At 48.2% G+C, this 20,643-nt stretch overlaps 1 protein-coding gene across 1 annotated transcript in view; it reads right to left on the bottom strand.

The window, feature by feature from the left end:
- Positions 1-20,643, bottom strand: part of UBE2J2 (ubiquitin conjugating enzyme E2 J2) — a 164,173-nt gene that overhangs the window by 30,409 nt on the left and 113,121 nt on the right. Inside the window, exon 6 of the mRNA XM_063943039.1 lies at positions 11,040-11,120. Coding sequence (XP_063799109.1) covers positions 11,040-11,120 — 81 coding nt within the window. The remainder of the gene's footprint in view (positions 1-11,039; positions 11,121-20,643) is intronic.

Here is a 20,643-nt window from a genome sequence, read left to right as displayed (position 1 = left end):
TAGATGGGACCCCGACCACTTGTCCAGAAGGTCCCACTGAAATGTCCTCGCATGAAACCTGCCGAAGGGGATGGCTTCGTAGGCTGCCACCATTTCCCCCAGAACTCGAGTGCATTGATGAACCGACATTCTTTTTGGTTTTAGCAGGTCTCTGACCATGTTCTGGAGGTCCTGGGCTTTCTCCATTGGGAGAAAAACCCTCTTCTGTTCAGTGTCCAGAATCATGGCTAGGAATGATAGTCGAGTTGTTGGAATCAATTGCGACTTTGGCAGATTTAGAATCCAAACGTGCTGTTGTAGCACTCTCAGGGAGAGTGACACGCTTCTCAGCAATTGATCTCTCGATCACCTTTTTATCAGGAGATCGTCCAAGTACGGGATAATTGTGACTCCCTGCCTGCGCAGGAGCACCATCATCTCTGCCATCACCTTGGTGAAAATCCTCGGGGCCGTGGAAAGCCCAAACGGCAACGTCTGAAACTGGTAATGACAGTCCTGTACTGCGAATCTCAGGTACTCCTGATGAGGAGGATATATGGGGACATGAAGGTATGCATCCTTTATGTCCAGTGACACCATAAAATCCCCCTCTTCCAGACTGGAGATCACTGCCCGGAGCGATTCCATCTTGAATTTGAACCTTTTCAAGTACAGGTTTAGGGATTTCAAATTTAAAATGGGTCTGACCGAGCCATCCGGCTTCAGGACCACGAACAGGGTTGAATAGTACCCTTTTCCCTGTTGGACTAGGGGAACCGTGACAATCACTTGCTGTTGACACAGCTTTTGAATTGCAGCTAACACTACTTCCCTCTCTGGGGGAGAAGCTGGCAAGGCCGATTTGAAAAATCGGCGAGGGGGCACCTCTTCGAATTCTAGTTTGTAGCCTTGGGATACAATTTCCATCGCCCAAGAATCCACGTCTGACAGAAGCCAGACCTGGCTGAAGAGTTGAAGACGTGCCCCCACCGGTGCGGACTCCCTCAGTGGAGCCCCAGCGTCATGCGGTGGATTTAGTAGAAGCCGGGGAGGACTTCTGTTCGTGGGAGCTAGCCGAAGCAGGCGTTCTTTTCCCTCTACCCTTACCTCTGGCGAGGAAAGATGATCCCCGACCTCTTCTGGACTTATGCGACCGAAAGGACTGCATCTGATATTGGTGTTTTCTTTTGCTGTGGGGGAACAAAAGGCAAAAAAGGTAGATTTACCCGCGGTAGCTGTGGAAACCAGGTCCGCGAGACCTTCACCAAATAAAACCTCACCCTTGTAAAGTAAAACCTCCCTATGCTTCTTTGAGTCTTCATCACCCGTCCATTGGCGGGTCCACTGGGCTCGCCTATCAGAAATCGCCATGGCGTTGGCTCTTGAACCTAGCAGCCCAACGTCTCTCTGAGCGTCTCGCATATATAAGACTGCGTCTTTAATGTGACCTAAGGTCAATAAAATGGTATCCCTATCTAGGGTATCAATGTCAGCTGACAAGGTATCTGTCCAATCTGCAACCGCGCTACACACCCATGCCGATGCTATTGCCGGTCTGAGTAAAGCCCCCGTATGTGCATAAATAGATTTTAAGGTAGTTTCCCGTCTGCAATCAGCAGGATCCTTGAGGGCTGCCGTGTCGGGAGACGGTAGCGCCACCTTCTTGGACAAGCGCGTTAAAGCCTTGCCAACCTGGGCGAGGATTTCCACCGTACCCTGTCCTGTGCAGGGAAAGGATAAGCCATAAGAATCCTCTTGGGAATCTGCAGTTTTTTGTCTGGAGTTTCCCAAGCTTTTTCAAATAACTCGTTCAGCTCATGAGATGGGGGAAAGGTTACCTCAGGTTTATTTTCCTTATACATGCGCACCCTCATGTCAGGGACAGAGGGGTCATCTGTGATATGCAAAATATCTTTTATTGCAATAATCATATAATGAATACTTTTGGCCACCCTTGGGTGTAACCTTGCATCATCGTAGTTGACACTGGAGTCAGAATCCGTGTCGGTATCAGTGTCTGCTATTTGGGATAGAGAACGTTTTTGAGACCCTGCAGGGCCCTGTGACACAGTCAAATCCATGGATTGACTCCCTGTTTTTTCCCTGGACTCTGCTTTGTCCAACCTCTTATGCAATAAGTCACATTTGCATTTAAAACATTCCACATGTCCAACCAATCAGGTGTCTGCGTTGCCGACGGAGACACCCCAATCATCTGCTCCACCTCCTCCTTAGATGAGCCTTCCGCTTCAGACATGCCGACACACTCGTACCGACACCCCCACACACAGGGATATTTATCTGGAGATAGTCCCCCAATAAGGCCCTTAGGAGAGACAGAGAGAGAGTATGCCAGCACACACCCAGCGCCAACTGACACTGGAAAGCAAATTCCCAGAATATATAGCGCTTTTTCAAATAATTATGTATAAAACACTCACTGCGCCTTACAAGTAGCTCCCCCCCTCTTTTTTGCCCTGTGTCACAGTGTTCAGCAGGGGAGAGTCCGGGGAGCCAGCTTCTCTGCAGTGTTCTGTGGAGAAAATGGCGCTGGTTAGTGCTGTGGGACCAAGCTCCGTCCCCTCCAGCGAAGGAATTCGGTCCCGCTCAATTTTATAATACTGGCGGGGAATTTATATAACTACTGCCTCCGCAGCCTATAATACTCATATGCCAGCCTTAAAGGTTTATATTGCTGCCCAGGGCGCCCCCCCTGCGCCCTGCACCCTTCAGTGGGGTAAAGTTACTAAGATCCCGATTTGGACCGAGATGCCGTTTTTTCTTCAAAGTGTCATCTCGGTAATTTACTAAGCAAAAATCACGGCAGTGATGAGGGCATTCATAATATTTTGGAAGTCCTAGGAAAAAATCACGAATCAATACACCATCGGTCAAATACGCCTGCAATTTGCTAGAAATCGGGAATTTACTAAAAAGTGCAAAACACAAACACTGCCGACAATAGCCAAACACTGCCGTGATAAAATACAAATCGTGAAAAAGTGCTAAAAAAAAACCAGACCTGCTTTTTTATCCCGTGTTTGTATAGGCATGCACGGATCCAAGTAGCTGCTCGGCAAAGTTGTAAAGCCGAGACCCCTCGGGCGGCCGCCCAAGATGAGCCCACTTTCCGTGTGGAATGGGCTTTTACAGATTTAGGCTGTGGCAGGCCTGCCACAGAATGTGCAAGCTGAATTGTATTACAAATCCAACGAGCAATAGTCTGCTTAGAAGCAGGAGCACCCAGCTTGTTGGGTGCATACAGGATAAGCAGCGAGTCAGATTTTCTGACTCCAGCCGTCCTGGAAACGTATATTTTCAGGGCCCTGACTACGTCCAGTAACTTGGGAGTCCTCCAAGTCCCTAGTAGCCGCAGGTACCACAATAGGCTGGTTCAGGTGAAACGCTGAAACCACCTTAGGGAGAAATTGAGGACGAGTCCTCAATTCTGCCCTGTCCGTACGTCCATAATCCTCTTCTGGCAGAAATGGACAGCGCACTCACTCTTGATGCCAGCGTGGAAATATCCCTCTCTGCATCTCGCATATATAGAAATGCATCTTTTAAATGCTCTATAGTCAACAATATACTGTCCCTATCCAGGGTATCAATATTTTCAGTCAGGGAATCCGACCAAGCCACCCCAGCGCTGCACATCCAGGCTGAGGCGATTGCTGGTCGCAGTATAACACCAGTATGTGTGTATATACTTTTAAGGATATTCTCCAGTTTTCTGTCACCTGGTTCCTTGAGGGCGGCCGTAACAGGAGACGGTAACGCCACTTGTTTTGATAAGCGTGTGAGCGCTTTATCCACTCTAGGGGGTGTTTCCCAACGCGCCCTAACCTCTGGCGGGAAAGGGTATAATGCCAATAACTTTTTTGAAATTATCAGTTTTTTATCGGGGGAAACCCACGCTTCATCACACACCTCATTTAATTCGTCTGATTCAGGAAAAACTACAGGTAGTTTTTTCACACCCCACATAATACCCTTTTTAGTGGTACTTGCAGTATCAGAAATGTTTAACACCTCTCTCATTGCCGTGATCATGTAACGTGTGGCCCTACTGGAAGTCACGTTTGTCTCCTCACCGTCGACACTGGAGTCAGTATCCGTGTCGACGTCAGTATCCACCATCTGAGGTAACGGCCTTTTTAGAGACCCTGATGGTTTTTGAGACGCCTGGACAGGGACCAGCTGATTAGTCGGCTGTCTCATGTCATCAACCGTCTTTTGTAAGGAGCTGACATAAATCCTTCCATAAAGCCATCCACTCAGGTGTCGACTCCTTAGGGGGTGACATCTCTATTATAGGCAATTGCCCCGCCTCCACATCCTTTTCCTCCTCATACATGTCGACACAAACGTACCGACACACCGCACACGCACAGGGAATGCTCTGATAGAGGACAGGACCCCACTAGCCCTTTGGGGAGACAGAGGGAGAGTATGCCAGCACACACCAGAGCGCTATATATAGATATAGGGACAACCTTATATAAGTGTTTCTCCCTTATAGCTGCTGTATTGTTTATCACCTGCCAATTAGTGCCCCCCTCTCTTTTTTACCCTGTTTCTGTAGTGCAGGACTGCAGGGGAGAGTCAGGGAGACGTCCTTCCAGCGGAGCTGTGAGGGAAAATGGCGCCTGTGTGCTGAGGAGATAGGCTCCGCCCCCTTCTCGGCGGCCTTTCTCCCGCTTTTTTGTGAAAATCTGGCAGGGGTTAAAATTCATCCATATAGCCCAGGAGCTATATGTGATGTATTTTTAGCCAGCCAAGGTGTTTCTATTGCTGCTCAGGGCGCCCCCCCCCTAGCGCCCTGCACCCTCAGTGACCGGAGTGTGAAGTGTGCTGAGAAGCAATGGCGCACAGCTGCAGTGCTGTGCGCTACCTTGTGGAAGACAGGATGTCTTCTGCCGCCCATTTGCCGGACTCTTCTTGCTTCTGGCTCTGTAAGGGGGCCGGCGGCGCGGCTCCGGGGCCGAGCTCCAGAGCTGGGCCTGTGAGCTGTTCCTCTGGAGCTAATGGTGTCCAGTAGCCAAGAAGCCCAATCCACTCTGCACGCAGGTGAGTTCGCTTCTTCTCCCCTTAGTCCCTCGATGCAGTGAGCCTGTTGCCAGCAGGTCTCACTGAAAATAAAAAACCTAAACTAAAACTTTCACTAAGAAGCTCAGGAGAGCCCCTAGTGTGCACCCTTCTCGTTCGGGCACAAAAATCTAACTGAGGCTTGGAGGAGGGTCATAGGGGGAGGAGCCAGTGCACACCAGGTAGTACTAAAGCTTTCTATTTGTGCCCAGTCTCCTGCGGAGCCGCTATTCCCCATGGTCCTTACGGAGTTCCCAGCATCCACTAGGACGTCAGAGAAATATGGGGAAAAAATGGACAGGGGTTCCCCCATATTTAAGCAACCAGCATCGGGCTCTGCGCTTGGTCCTGGTTCCAAAAATACGGGGGACAAAAAGAGTAGGGGTCCCCCGTATTTTTGAAACCAGCACCGGGCTCCACTAGCTGGACAGATAATGCCACAGCCGGGGGTCACTTTTATACAGTGCCTTGCGGCCGTGGCATCAAATATCCAACTAGTCACCCCTGGCCGGGGTACCCTGGGGGAGTGGGGACCCCTTCAATCAAGGGGTCCCCCCCCCAGCCACCCAAGGGCCAGGGGTGAAGCCCGAGGCTGTCCCCCCCCATCCAATAGGCTGCGGATGGGGGGCTGATAGCCTTTGTGAAAAGTGATTGATATTGTTTTTAGTAGCAGTACTACAAGGCCCAGCAAGCCTCCCCCGCAAGCTGGTACTTGGAGAACCACAAGTACCAGCATGCGGCGGAAAAACGGGCCCGCTGGTACCTGTAGTACTACTACTAAAAAAATACCCCAATAAAGACAACACACACACACCTTGAAAGTATAACTTTAATACATCCATCCACACCTCCATATACACATACTTACCTTATGTTCCCACGCAGGTCGGTCCTCTTCTCCAGTAGAATCCATGGTGTACCTGTAGAAAAAATTATACTCACATAATCCAGTGTTTTCGGCTCCTCGGTAAATCCTTTTGTAATCCACGTACTTGAAAAAATAAAAAAACGGATACCCGACCACGAACTGAAAGGGGACCAATGTTTTCACATGGGCCCCCTTTCCCCGAATGCCAGAAACCCACTCTGACTGATGTCTAAGTGGGTTTCTTCAGCCAATCAGGGAGCGCCACGTTGTAGCACCCTCCTGATCGGCTGTGTGCTCCTGTACTGTCTGACAGGCGGCACACGGCAGTGTTACAATGTAGCGCCTATGCGCTCCATTGTAACCAATGGTGGGAACTTTGTGGTCAGCGGTGAGGTCACTTTCGGTCAACCGCTGACCTGAAAGTTCCCACCATTGGTTACAATGGAGCGCATAGGCGCTACATTGTAACACTGCCGTGTGTCGCCTGTCAGACAGTACAGGAGCACACAGCCGATCAGGAGGGTGCTATAACGTGGCGCTCCCTGATTGGCTGAAGAAACCCACTTAGACATCAGTCAGAGTGGGTTTCTGGCATTCGGGGAAAGGGGGCCCATGTGAAAACATGGGTCCCCTTTCAGTTCGTGGTCGGGTATCCGTTTTTTTATTTTTTCAAGTACGTGGATTACAAAAGGATTTACCGAGGAGCCGAAAACACTGGATTATGTGAGTATAATTTTTTCTACAGGTACACCATGGATTCTACTGGAGAAGAGGACCGACCTGCGTGGGAACATAAGGTAAGTATGTGTATATGGAGGTGTGGATGGATGTATTAAAGTTATACTTTCAAGGTGTGTGTGTGTTGTCTTTATTGGGGTATTTTTTTAGTAGTAGTACTACTACAGGTACCAGCGGGCCCGTTTTTCCGCCGCATGCTGGTACTTGTGGTTCTCCAAGTACCAGCTTGCGGGGGAGGCTTGCTGGGCCTTGTAGTACTGCTACTAAAAACAATATCAATCACTTTTCACAAAGGCTATCAGCCCCCCATCCGCAGCCGATTGGATGGGGGGGGACAGCCTCGGGCTTCACCCCTGGCCCTTGGGTGGCTGGGGGGGGGACCCCTTGATTGAAGGGGTCCCCACTCCCCCAGGGTACCCCGGCCAGGGGTGACTAGTTGGATATTTGATGCCACGGCCGCAAGGCACTGTATAAAAGTGACCCCCGGCTGTGGCATTATCTGTCCAGCTAGTGGAGCCCGGTGCTGGTTTCAAAAATACGGGGGACCCCTACTCTTTATGTCCCCCGTATTTTTGGAATCAGGACCAAGCGCAGAGCCCGATGCTGGTTGCTTAAATATGGGGGAACCCCTGTCCATTTTTTTCCCATATTTCTGCAACCAGGATCGGCTCAAAGAGCCCGAAGCTGGTTTGCCTTAGGAGGGGGGACCCCACGCAATTTTTTTTTTACATTTAAACTTTATTTTTTTGTTTAACAAAGTGCACAATGAAGCCCAGCACGGATCTCTCAGATCCGGCCGAGATTCATTGTATTAAAGTCGGCAGTGTTTTACAAGTCACTCACGTAAAACACTGCCTAAAAAAACGAATGACATCGGAAAACCCGAAAATGCAGAATACGGCAGCTTAGTAAATTAGTCGTAATCAATTCAAAAAGTTGCATATTTACACTTTCGATGTCATTCGTGATTGAACTTTGACCTCAAACGGGAAAACACGAATCTTAGTAAATTTACCCCAGTGCCTGCTAGTGTGTGTTGTGTGGGAGCAATGGCGCGCAGCGTTACCGCTGCGCACTTACCTTAGAGAAGATCTGAAGTCTTCTGCCGCCTTGAAGTCTTCTTTTCTTCTTATACTCACCCGGCTTCTATCTTCCGGCTCTGCGAGGAGGACGGCGGCGCGGCTCTGGGACGAACAGCGAGGGGAGACCTGCGTTCCGACTCCCTCTGGAGCTAATGGTGTCCAGTAGCCTAAGAAGCAGAGCCTATCACTTAAGTAGGTCTGCTTCTCTCTCCTCAGTCCCACGATGCAGGGAGCCTGTTGACAGCAGTGCTCCCTGAAAATAAAAAAACTAACAAAATTATTTTTCAGAGAAACTCAGGAGAGCTCCCCTGTAATGCACCCAATCTCCTCTGGGCACAGGATCTAACTGAGGTCTGGAGGAGGGGCATAGAGGGAGGAGCCAGTGCACACCCATTCTAAAGTTCTTTATAGTGCTCAAGTCTCCTGCGGAGCCCGTCTATACCCCATGGTCCTTACGGAGTCCCCTGCATCCTCTAGGACGTAAGAGAAATTATATGTTCTCATGTTTTTATTGAACACACCATGTAAACATTCACAGTGCAGGGTGGACAAAGTATGTGAACCCCTAGGCTAATGACTTCTCCAAGAGCTAATTTGAGTCAGGAGTCAGCCAACCTGGAGTCCAATCACTGAGATGAGATTGGAGGTGTTGGTTAAAGTTGCCCTGCCCTATAAAAAACACACACCAGTTTTGAGTTTGAAATTCTCAAGAAGCATTGCCTGATGTGAACCAAGCCTCGCAGAAAAGAGCTCTCAGAAGACCCATGATTAAGAATTGTTGACTTGCATAAAGCTGGAAGGGGTTACAAAAGTATCTCTAAAAGCCTTGATGTTCATCAGTCCACGGTAGGAGAAATGGTCTATAAATAGAGAAAGTTCAGCACTGTTGCTACTCTCCCTAGGAGGGAGTGGGCGTCCTGTAAAGATGACTGCAAGGGCATAGCGCAGAATGCTCAATGAGGTGAAGAAGAATCCTAGAGTGTCAGCTAAGGACTTACAGAAATCTCTGGCACATGCTAACATCTCTGATGACGAATCTACCATACGTAAAACACTGAACAAGAATGGAGTTCATGGGAGGATACCACGGAGGAAGACACTGCAGTCCAAAAAAAACATTGCTGTACGTCTGAAGTTTGCAATAGAGCACCTGAATGTTCCATAGCATTACTGGCAAAAAAATTCTGTGGACAGATTAAACCAAAGTTGAGTTGTTTGGAAGGAACACACAACACTATGTGTGGAGAAAAAAATGGCACAGCACACCAACATCAAAACCTCATCCCAACTGTGAAGTATGGTGGAAGGGGCATCATGGGGTTTGGGGCTGCTGTGCTGCCTCAGGGCCTGGACAGATTGCTATCAACGGAAAAATTAATTCCCAAGTTTATCAAGAGAATTTAAGGCCATCTGTCCACCAATTGAAGGTCAACAGAAGATGGGTGATGCAACAGGACACAGAAGTAGAACAACAACAGAATGGCTTCAACAGAAGAAAATACACCTTCTGGAGTGGCCCAGTCAGAGTCCTGACCTCAACCCGATTGAGATGCTGTGTCATGACCTCAAGATAGCGATTCACACCAGACAACCCAAGAATATTGCTGAACTGAAACAGTTTTGTAAAGAGGAATGGTACAAAATTACCCCTGACCGTTGCGCAGGTCTGATATGCAACTATAGGAAACGTTTGGTTGAAGTTATTGCTGCCAAAGGAGGGTCAACCAGTTATTAAATCCAAGGGTTCACATACTTTGTCAACCCTGCACTGTGAATGTTTACATGGTGTGTTCAATGAAAACATGAGAACATATAATTGTTTGTGTGGTATTAGTTTCAGCAGACTGTGTTTGTCTATTGTTGTGACTTAGATGAAGATCAGAACACATTTTATGACCAATTTATGCACAAATCCAGAAAATTCCAAAGGGTTCACATACTTTTTCTTGCAACTGTATTATACTGGCAAAAGTTTCCTTTTTAGCTTAAAACATCACACAAGTGCTAGTCAAGCCCTTTTGTGCCAGTTCTACACAGGGGATCTTAGTGGAACCCCCGTGGGAGGGTCCCGTACGCCGCGCCCGTGGTCAGCCACACTTTGAACCAGGGTACCCCCCTAGCGGGGCCCCCGGTTTGTACTCACCACCGATGTCACCTTCAGGCAGCGTTAGGGATGTGCGGCAGCTGTGACAGCCAAGGCACAGTGCCCCGCTGAACAACAACCCCTCAGGACAGTGGTCCTGCAGCGGGGAAGCAGCTCTGCACCTCATCCCCCCCTAACTCCCACGGTGCAGGTATGCTGTTGACCAGACAGCATACCAAAAATAATAAAAGTTTAAAAGAGAATGAAGAAAACTCTCTGGAGCTGCAGAGATGTGCATCCTCTCCTTAAGGCACTTTTTTCTATACTGCCTGTGGGAGGGGGCATTGAGGGGAGGAGCCAGCACACCCAGTTGAAGAAATGTAAAGTGCACTGGCTCCTTTGGACCCTGTCTATACCCCATCATACTAGTTATCCCCAATATCCCTTATGGATGCCAGAGACACATGGTTAAAGTAAAGATGGACAACTCATACACAATTACAAAATACAGGCAACCCTAGTACAGAGGATTGAGGAGTTTATAGAGAGGTACACAATGTTCTTCTTGCTGAGTGTAACAACACAACAAAGCAGTCATTAGCCAACACACAGATGCAATACACCAGTTCACAAGCGGGATTAGCAGCACTGCTTAAGGGACTTATGCTGGGTACACACTTGGCGACATGCACCAAATACATTGTCCGATTCAGCGGAACGGACGATATATCGTTCACATCGTCCAGTGTGTATTCAGTACATATTTAATGATGCGTGCACCTGCGGGTCGTTAACGAGGTAATTTCTTGAAATCCAAAGATATTGTACAAGACAGCATGCACCTGGACGTGGGTGCATGCCGTCACTGACGAGAAGCAAACAATATTGTTCAGTGTGTATCAATATTGTTTGCGGGGTAGGGACGAATCTTGCATGATGTCACATCTGATGTCACATCGGCAAGTGTGAACCCAGTCTTACAATGTGGCTGCTCTGCTTAAATCTATGCTAGTTAGTGTGAGAGATGTTGTATACACACTCAAACACAAAGTAAACATATACTAGGGGATGGTACTGTAGAATATCGTGTTTGCTAAATTATTTATGATTTCAAGAGATGTGCAAAACTTAGTGAAAATAAACTGTATAGAAAATTATGTGTGGCAACAGTCAAATAATGAAAAACACAAACAATACTTACCTCTACTACTTCTGGAAAGAGCTCACAGAAAACTTTATCCTTTAAATTAAATGCTAAGCTTTGTGCTGCCAGTTGCCGTTTCTGTGAAGAGGGGGAAACCAAAAATAACCTTCTTAATGTTAAAACCAATTAATTAAAAAGTAGATTAATAATTATCATTTCATTTATGCTCAGAACTTGAAAGTGATCAGTTTTTAGAAGACAATCAGAAAAAAAAAAATGTATCAGTTCTATTTATGGACCTCCTGCAGTTTCCCTTCCTAGCTTAGGCACCTGCACCATCACTATTCTCTAATCATCCCTGCCCTCCAAGTTAATCTCACCTCAACGCTACAGCAGCCCCAATGCTCTCATTCACATATCTCCCTCTCTCCTGTGCCCTCTGGAATGCCAGATCTGTCTGTAACAAATTGGTCCCCATCCATGACCTTTTCATTGCAAACTACCTAAATTTCCTAGCCATTACAGAAACCCAGATTTCCCCCTCTGACACCGCTTCTCCCGCTGCTCTCTCAACTGGGGGCCTTACTTTCACACACATACACACCCCCTGGCCCAGAGGTAGACGTGGTGGTGGTGTTGGGGCCCTTCTGCCCTCCGGTTACTCCTAATAACTTATACCACCAAAACCTTTCCTCACATTCTCTATATTTAAGGTCCATGCTATATGCTTGTTCCAACCTGTTCCCCTTCGAGTAGCTGTCATTTACCGTCCCCCTGACATTCTCAACCAAATTCCTCAATTACTATGCTCCCTGGCTCACTCACTTCCACTCATCAGACATTCGATCCATAATCTTAGGTTATTTCAACATCCCAATCTATATCCCAACAATCTCTTCCTCTAAACTCCTTAACCTCACATAATTGCTTGGTCTTTCCCAGTGGCCCTCTTCACCCTCCCATGTGAGTTGGAACTCACTTAATCTAGTCTTCACTTGCCGTTACATTTTTAAATTCTCCAACTCCCCATTCCCCCTCTCTGATCATCTGCTCTCTTTTAACTTCTCTCTCTGCTTCTCCATCTCTTCCTCCCAAGGCTACCATCACTAAGCTTAACATTGAGGCCATCGACATGGCTTCCTTATCATCCCTGCTTGACTTCCTATACTTATCTCTCCTATCCTGAACAAGCCACTTCCCTATACAATGCCTCCCTTACTTCTATTCTTGACTCTGTTGCTCCAGTGACCACTATTCACCCTCGCAGATCAACCCTGGCAATCCAAATTCACCAAATGTCTGCAAAAATATTCATGTACCGCTGAGTGGCAAAGGAGTAAATCATGGACTTCCTCCATTTCAAATGTATGTTCTCATCCTATAGTGCTACCATTTACTCCGCCAAGTCTTCAATCCCCAGCATCTCTTTGCCACAGTCAACTACCTCATCTGCCCACACCCACCTCAAACTCCCTCCTCACTATCTGCCCTCGACTCTGCCACCTACTTCACATCCAAAATTAACTCCATATGTCAGGACATCACATCCCAACAGACCCTCAAGAACCTGCCTCTCCTCCTTTCCCTGACCACCCCTCCTCATCCATCTGTGACGTCTTTACAATTGGAACAGCAATAGAACAAAACTGGGTAAAAACAGCTAGACATAGAGGTAGGAAGGTCCTGCTCGCAAGCTTCCCATTTTTAGAATCTCTAGCTGTTAGCCTCATACATCTATAGATCTTGCCGCAAGAAGTAAAATACTCACAAGAAGGCATGTGTACCAGAGATCTTTGTGACTTAGCATCACTTACACAATACAGGTGAAACTCAGAAAATTAGAATATCGTGCAAAAGTTCACTTACAGATGGAGCCTCCCATATTCTTGCAGGCCGAGGCGCACACGTGCACAACTGGCGTGACTAGGCGATCCATCCACCTAGTCACGCCAGGAGTGCACAGAACCGCTTCGCATTGTAAGCGTCTCTGTCTGGGCACGCGCCCCCGTCCGGACAGAAACGCTCTCTATTCAAGTGAATGGGGAGCGTCTCCATCCGGGAACGCCCGTCCAGACAGAGACGCTCACAGTGACTCGGTGCATCCAGGCGGGCATGCCTAGTCACAGACAGAGCCACGACTAGCGTGGCTCCATCTGTATTTCAGTAATACAACTTAAAAAGGTGAAACTATTATATTATATAGACTCATTACATGCAAAGTGAGATATTTCAAGCCTTTATTTGTTATAATTTTGATGATTGTGGCTTACAGCTTAAGAAAACTCCAAATCCAAAACCTCAAAATTTGAATATTACATAAAATCAATAAAAATAGGATTTTAAATACAGAAATGTCAGCCCTCTGAAAAGGATAATCATGCATATGTACTCAATACTTGGTTTGGGCCCCTTTTGCATGAATTACTGCCTCAATGCGGCGTGGCGTGGATTCTATCAGCCTGTGGCACTGCCGAGTTGTTATGGAAGACCAGAATGCTTCTATAGTGGCCTTCAGCTCTTTTGCATTGTTCAGTCTCGTCTCTCATCTTTCTCTTGGCAATGCCCCACAGATTCTCAATGGGGTTCAGGTCAGGCAAGTTTGCTGGCCAATTCAGCACAGTAATCCCACGGTCATTGAACCAGGTTTTGGCACTTTTGGCAGTGTGGGCAGGTGCCAAGTCCCACTGGAAAATGAAGTCAGCATCTCCATAAAGCTGGTCTGCTGAAGGAAGCATGAAGTGCTCTAAAATGTCCTGGTATATGGCTGCGTTGACTCTGGACTTAATAAAGCACAGTGGACCAACACCAGCAGATGGCAATTCAACACAGACTGTGATAACTTCACACTGGACTTCAAGCATCTTGGATTTTGTGCCTCTCCATTCTTCCTCCATACTCTGGGACCTTGCTTTCCAAATGAGATGCAAAATTTGCTCTCTTCAGAAAAGAGGACTTTTGGACCATTGAGCAACAGACCAGTTCTTTTTTCTTTAGCCCAGGTAAGACACTTCTGACGTTGCTTGTTGTTCAGGAGTGGCTTGACAAGTGGAATACGACATTTGAAGCCCATGTCCAGGATCCGTCTGTGTGTGGTGGCTCTTGATGCACTAACATCAGTCCACTCCTTGTGAAGCTTCCCCCACACTCGCCTGACCTGAACCCCATAGAGACTCTATGCGGCATTGCCGAAAGAAATATGAGACACATGAGACCGAACAATGAAGAAGAGCTGAAGGCCACTATAGAAGCATCCTGGTCTTCCATAACACCTCAGCAGTGCCACAGGCTGATAGAATCAATGCCACGCCGCATTGAGGCAGTAATTCATGGATGATTATACTTTTCAGAGAACAGACATTCCTGTATTTAAAATAGTACTTTGGTTACCTACCGGTAAATCCGTTTCTCGTAGTCCGTAGAGGATGCTGGGGTCCACATTAGTACCATGGGGTAAAGACGGATCCATCAGGAGCCATTGGCACTTTAAGAGTTTGAGAGTGTGGGCTGGCTCCTCCGTCTATGCCCCTCCTACCAGACTCGGTTTAAAAACTGTACCTGAGGAGACGGACATCTTCGAGAGGAGGATTATACACAGATAGTGGTGAGATTCATACCAGCTCACACAAACAAGGCACGTCAAACCAATGAAGCTTGAACACTCAGCTACTGCTGAAACAGTGCTTACCAAGTAACAATGCAGTACTCAACTAAAACGATGTTGTACTGAACCAAATAACATTAGCAGGAAAACGAAGCGCTGGGCGGGCGCCCAGCATCCTCTACAGACTACGAGAAAAGGATTTACCGGTAGGTAACCAAAATCCTATTTTCTTTTACGTCCTAGAGGATGCTGGGGTCCACATTAGTACCATGGGGATGTACCAAAGCTCCCAGAACTGGGGAGAGAGAGCGGAGGCTCCTGCAGAACTGATTGACTGAACTCCAGATCATCAGAGGCCAAAGTATCAAACTTATAAAACTTTGCAAACGTGTTTGACCCAGACCAAGTTGCAGCTCGGCAAAGTTGCACTGCCGAGACACCCCGGGCAGCTGCCCAGAAAGCCCCCACCTTACGAGTAGAGTGGGCCTTGACAGATTTTGGACACGGCAGTCCTGCCGTAGAATAAGCGTGCTGGATAGTGAACCTAATCCAGCGAGAAATTGTCTGCTCAGAAGCATGAGGCCTACTGTGACAGATTACATGGCCCTATGTGGGCACTGCTATCATGTAGTGTTAGGACTGCTGTATCAGAGAAGTCGTGAAGTGGCTAGCAGCTAAACATGTGTTTGCAAACATTTGTGACTAATTCTCTGAATTTTATTACCATATTCAGGGATGATTACAGGTCATTTTCAGTGTGCGGAAGGGAATTTAGGGGTGGGGATTTGCACCCCCTTCCTTTGTCTGTTGTAGAAGCAGGACACCCAATTTTCTTGGGATCATATAGGACAAACAGAGAGTCCGATTTTCTGTGACGAGAAGTTCTCTTCACATATATCTTTAGAGCCCTTACAACATCCAAGGATGTAATTGAGGAGTCAGTAGCCACTGGCACAATAGGTTGGTTGATATGAAATGCCGACACAACCTTCAGAAGAAACTGCTGACGTGTCCGGAGCTCAGCTCTATCTTCGTGGAAGATCAAATAAGGGCTTTTACAGGATAAAGCCCCCAATTCGGACACATGTCTAGCAGAAGCTAAGGCCAACAACGTGACTGCCTTCCATGTAAGAAATTTGACCTCAACCTCCTGTAGAGGCTCAAACCAATCCAACTGGAGGAACTGCAACACCACGTTAAGGTCCCAAGGCGCCGTAGGTGGTATAAAGGGAGGTTGGATGTGCAGAACTCCCTTCAAAAAGGTCTGAACCTCAGGGAGGGCAGCCAATTGTTTCTGAAAGAAAATGGATAGGGCCGAAATCTGGACTTTCACAGATCCTAACCTCAGGCCCAGATCTACACCTGCTTGCAGGAAGAGGAGAAAACGTCCGAGTTGAAACTCCACCGTAGGAAACTTCTTGGATTCACACCAAGAGACATATTTCTTCCAAATACGATGGTAATGTTTAGACGTTACCCCTTTCCTAGCTTTTATCAGGGTAGGAATGACCTTCGGAATGCCCTTCCGAGCAAGTATCAGGTGCTCAACTTCCATGCCGTCAAACGTAACCGCGGTAAGTCTTGATAGGCGAACAGCCCCTGTTGCAGCAGGTCCTCCTGAAGAGGAAGAGGCCTCAGATCTTCTTGCAGTAGATTCAGAAGGTCCGCGTACCAAGCCCTTCTTGGCCAGTCTGGGGCAATGAGGATCACTTGAACCCTTGTTCTCCTTATGAGCTTTAGGATTCTTGGAATGAGTGGGAGTGGTGGAAACACGTACACTGACTTGAACACCCACAGAGACACCAGGGTGTCCACTGACACTGCTTGTGGGTCTCTTGACCTGGAACAATAACGCCAAAGCTTCTTGTTGAGACGAGAGGCCATCATGCCTATTTGGGGTAATCCCCAAAGGTCTGTTATTTCCTTGAACACCTCCGGATAAACACCCCACTCCCCGTGTCTGCTGAGGAAGTCTGCTTCCCAGTTGTCTACTCCCGGAATGAAGATGGCTGACAGCTCTAACGCGTGTTTTTCTGTCCAGAGGAGTATTCTTGTCACCTCTGACATTGCCGCTCTGCTCTTCGTTCTGCCTTGTCGGTTTATGCAAGCCACTGTTATGTTGTCCGACTGCACTTGAATGGCCCGATTTCTTAGAAGAGGGGCCGCCTGAAGAAGACCGTTGTAGACGGCTCTTAGTTCCAGGATGGTGATGGGCAGGCCGGCTTCCAGGCTTGACCACCATCCTTTGAAAGTTACTCCTTGAGTGACTGCTCCCCAGCCCCGAAGGCTCGCAACCGTGGTTAGAAGGACCCAGTCCTGAATCCCGAACCTGCGGCCCTCCAGAAGGTGAGGCAATTGGAGCCACGGGAGGAGTGAAATCCTTGCCTTTGGCGACAGACGAATTCTCTGGTGCATGTGGAGATGAGATCCTGACCACTTGTCCAGGAGATCCAGTTGGGAAGTCCGAGCGTGGAACCTCCCATACTGGAGAGCCTCGTAAGAGGCCACTATCTTTCCCAATAGGCGAATGCATTGATGAACAGACACCCAGGCTGACTTCAGGACATCCCGGACCATAGCTTGTATCACCAACGCCTTTTCCTGCGGAAGGAACACCTTCTGCACTTCCGTATCCAGGATCAATCCCAGAAAGGACAACCTCTGGGTTGGTTCCAAATCTGACTTTGGAAGGTTCAGAATCCAACCATGAGTCCTGAGGAGGTGTGTGTGAGAACAATGGACTGCAGCAGCTTCTCCTTGGACGATGCTTTTATCAGCAGATCGTCCAGGTATGGAATGATGTTCACACTCTGTTTGCGGAGGAGAACCATCATTTCTGCCATCACCTTGGTAAACACCCTTGGTGCTGTGGAGAGGCCAAATGGCAGGGCCTGGAACTGGAAATGACAGTCCAGCAATGCGAAACAGAGATAAGCCTGATGCGGCAGCCAGATCAGAATGTGGAGGTACGCATCCTTGATATCCAGGGATACCAGGAATTCCTCCTCTTCCAGACCTGATATCACCGCCCTGAGAGACTCCATCTTGAACTTGAACTCCTTTAGAAAGGGGTTCAATGATTTTAGGTTCAGAATGGGCCTGACCGAACCATCCAGTTTCGGTACCACGACAAAGGTTTGAATAGTAACCTTTGTTCTGCATGTGAGGTGGTACTGGCACAATGACCTGTGCCTCCACCAATTTTTGGACAGCGTCTTGTAGTACAGTGCTCTCTGCCAACAGAGTTGGTAAGCCTGATTTGAAAAAAGCGATGAGGAGGGAGACTTTGAAATTCCAGCCTGTATCCCTGGGATACAATATCTATCACCCAGGGATCCAGGCCGGACGATACCAGACCTGACTGAAGTGTTTGAGTCTAGATCCCACTGGCCCCACCTCCCGGCCGCGCGGCCCACCGTCATGCAGAGGACTTTGGCGTACCTGCAGCAGTTTTGTTCCTGGGAACCTGCAGCTTTCTTGGACTTAACTGGACCTCCCCTAAAGAAGGTATTGGACGTTCTGGCCCTTCTAGGCTTGCTAGGCTGAAAGGACTGCGTTGCAGATGAAGAGAAGGATTTCTTCGGAGCAGGTGCTGCTGAGGGAAGAAACGGAAACTTACCCGCTGTAGCCGTGGATATCCACGCGTCTAGAGCTTCCCCAAAGAGAGCCTGACCTGTATAGGGTAGGGACTCCACACTTTTTCTGGATTCCGCGTCGGCCGACCACTGGCGCAGCCACAGTCCCCGACGAGCTGAAACAGACATGGAAGATATTCCCGCAGCCATGGAACCCAGGTCTTTCATGGATTCTACCATAAAACCTGCTGAATCACGTATATTGCGTAAATATAATGTAACATCATCCCTGTCCATCGTATCCAAATCCTCAAGTAAGGTAGACGACCACTTTACTATTGCCTTTGCAATCCATGCGGTAGCAATAGTGGGACGTAATATGGCCCCTGAAGCAGTGTACATTGATTTAAGCTTGTTATCACTTTTTCTATCAGCCGGCTCTTTTAAAGCGGTAGATCTTGGAACAGGCAAAACCACCTTTTTTGAGACGCGTCAACAATCGGCGGGTTTTCCCATTTTTTCCTATCCTCCTCAGGGAAAGGAGATGCCACCTGGACCCTTTTAGGGACCTGGAATTTTTACTCAGGTTTTACCCATGCTTTTTCAAATATAGCATCCAATTCCTTTGACGCAGGGAAGGTTAGCGAGGCTTTTTTATTTTCAGTGAAAAAAGCCTCCTCAACCTGCTCAGGTGTGGTATCATTAACATTCAACACATCCCTGATAGCCTCCATCAACAAATGCACCCCCTTTGCAAGAGATGCGGACCCCCGCAACACATCCCCATCACCGTCTGTGGTATCAGAATCGGTATCAGTGTCGTCTTGTGTGACATGCACAAGCGCACGTTTGTGGGGGTATATAGCGGGGCATCCTGAGGTACCAGAAACCGGCCATACTGCCATAGAGCTCTGTAATACCTGGGTTGCAGATTCATTACTTGCAACCTTGTCAGAAATCTGAGAAATCCAAGATTTGATAGAGGAAAACCACTCAGGCTCCCTTGCTGGTATCTGTGCAAAACCAGTGCTATCCTGATTACATGGAATGGGATCATCCTGGGAGGATAAATCCTCTGCAGCATATGACACTATATCCCTGGACATCGCTAAAGGAGACCACCAAACACACACAGGTGAGGGCAGACAGAGTTCCCCACCCCAAGAATGGCAAGAGAGACACAGAGATTGGAGCCAACCCACACACAGCGCTTTTAGCAAAGGGAGACCCCCTCGTCAGCGCTGACTGTGCACCTTAATAGGATACACAGTAGTATTGCAGCCTCCCCTCCCTTCTACAACCCCCTGGTACCTGGAGTTGCTGTGGAGGGAACTGTTCTTCCTCTCAGCGCTGTGCAGGCAGGAAAATGGCGCTGAGACCGCTCTGACGAGAAGCTCTGCCCCCTTAATGGCGTCGTCTTCCCGCTCTTCATGGATTATACTGGCCTGAGGACTTAGTGCTGGCTGAGATCCGAGGACCCCGACAGGCTGTGTGACCAGGGTAGGGGTTAAGCGCTGGTCCAGGGCGCCCCTCACAGCGCCACACCATGTACCGCTGAGCCTTCCCAGGAGCGCAGTATCGCCGCTGCCACCATCTTCACACCGGCCCCCCGCTTGCTAGGGGAGTCGGTGTCTCACTCACCACTTCTTCAGCTCTGTAAGGGGTTGGCGACATGCTGCTGGGGCGAGCGGTCCCCTGTGGCAGAGAACGATCAGACCCCTCTGGAGCTCAGTGTCCAGTCAGCGGAGACAGTGGCCCAGACCCCGCAGGCCGGACACTGCTCTCCTCCTTACTCCCTCGCTGCAGGGAGGCTGTTGCCAGCATCCTCCCTGTAAAATAAAAAACTCTAAAATTAAACTTTACTAGAAAAGCTCTGTAGAGCTCCCCTAGCTGTGACCGGCTCCTCCGGGCACATTTTCTAAACCGAGAATGGTAAAAAGCTGCCAAGTGACAGTGAAACGCGTTAGGGGGGCCACACCTCTGACCTGGGCACTTCTGAGGATTCCTGCAAGTGATATACAGGACGCTGTTTACCATCCGGAGATTCCAGTCCCTTCGGTGTGGACATTAACAAAGGGAGAACCACCATCTTCGTTGCGTGGGATAGAGAGATTGCTCCAGAACCCCGCCAGGTGGGATACCCGGCTGAATTACCACCAGGGACTTGGTAAATATCCTCCTTCATCTGGATACCTGTTTTTTGCACGTCAACGCATGCGTTGCAGGACTTGTCATCATCCTCCAACAATCAGCTGTTTATCGGCTACTTTTGCATAAAGACTGCCCCAAGTGAAAAATCACTGACAGAGAGTGGCTTATTAAGGCTCAGTTTTTATATTGTGTGTTTAGCACTAGTAGTGCTAGATCATATTATTCAGTTGTTTATGTACATGTGTATTTGTGATATTGATTTTAATTAATTTATAAATATATTTGAGCGCAGTTGGCATTTCTTGTTTATCCACATTTTCTAAACCGAGTCTGG

Source organism: Pseudophryne corroboree, chromosome 10, assembly GCF_028390025.1.
Source record: "Pseudophryne corroboree isolate aPseCor3 chromosome 10, aPseCor3.hap2, whole genome shotgun sequence".
In the NCBI taxonomy this organism is placed as follows: Eukaryota; Metazoa; Chordata; class Amphibia; order Anura; family Myobatrachidae; genus Pseudophryne; species Pseudophryne corroboree.
This window is presented reverse-complemented; position numbering and strand designations above follow the sequence as displayed.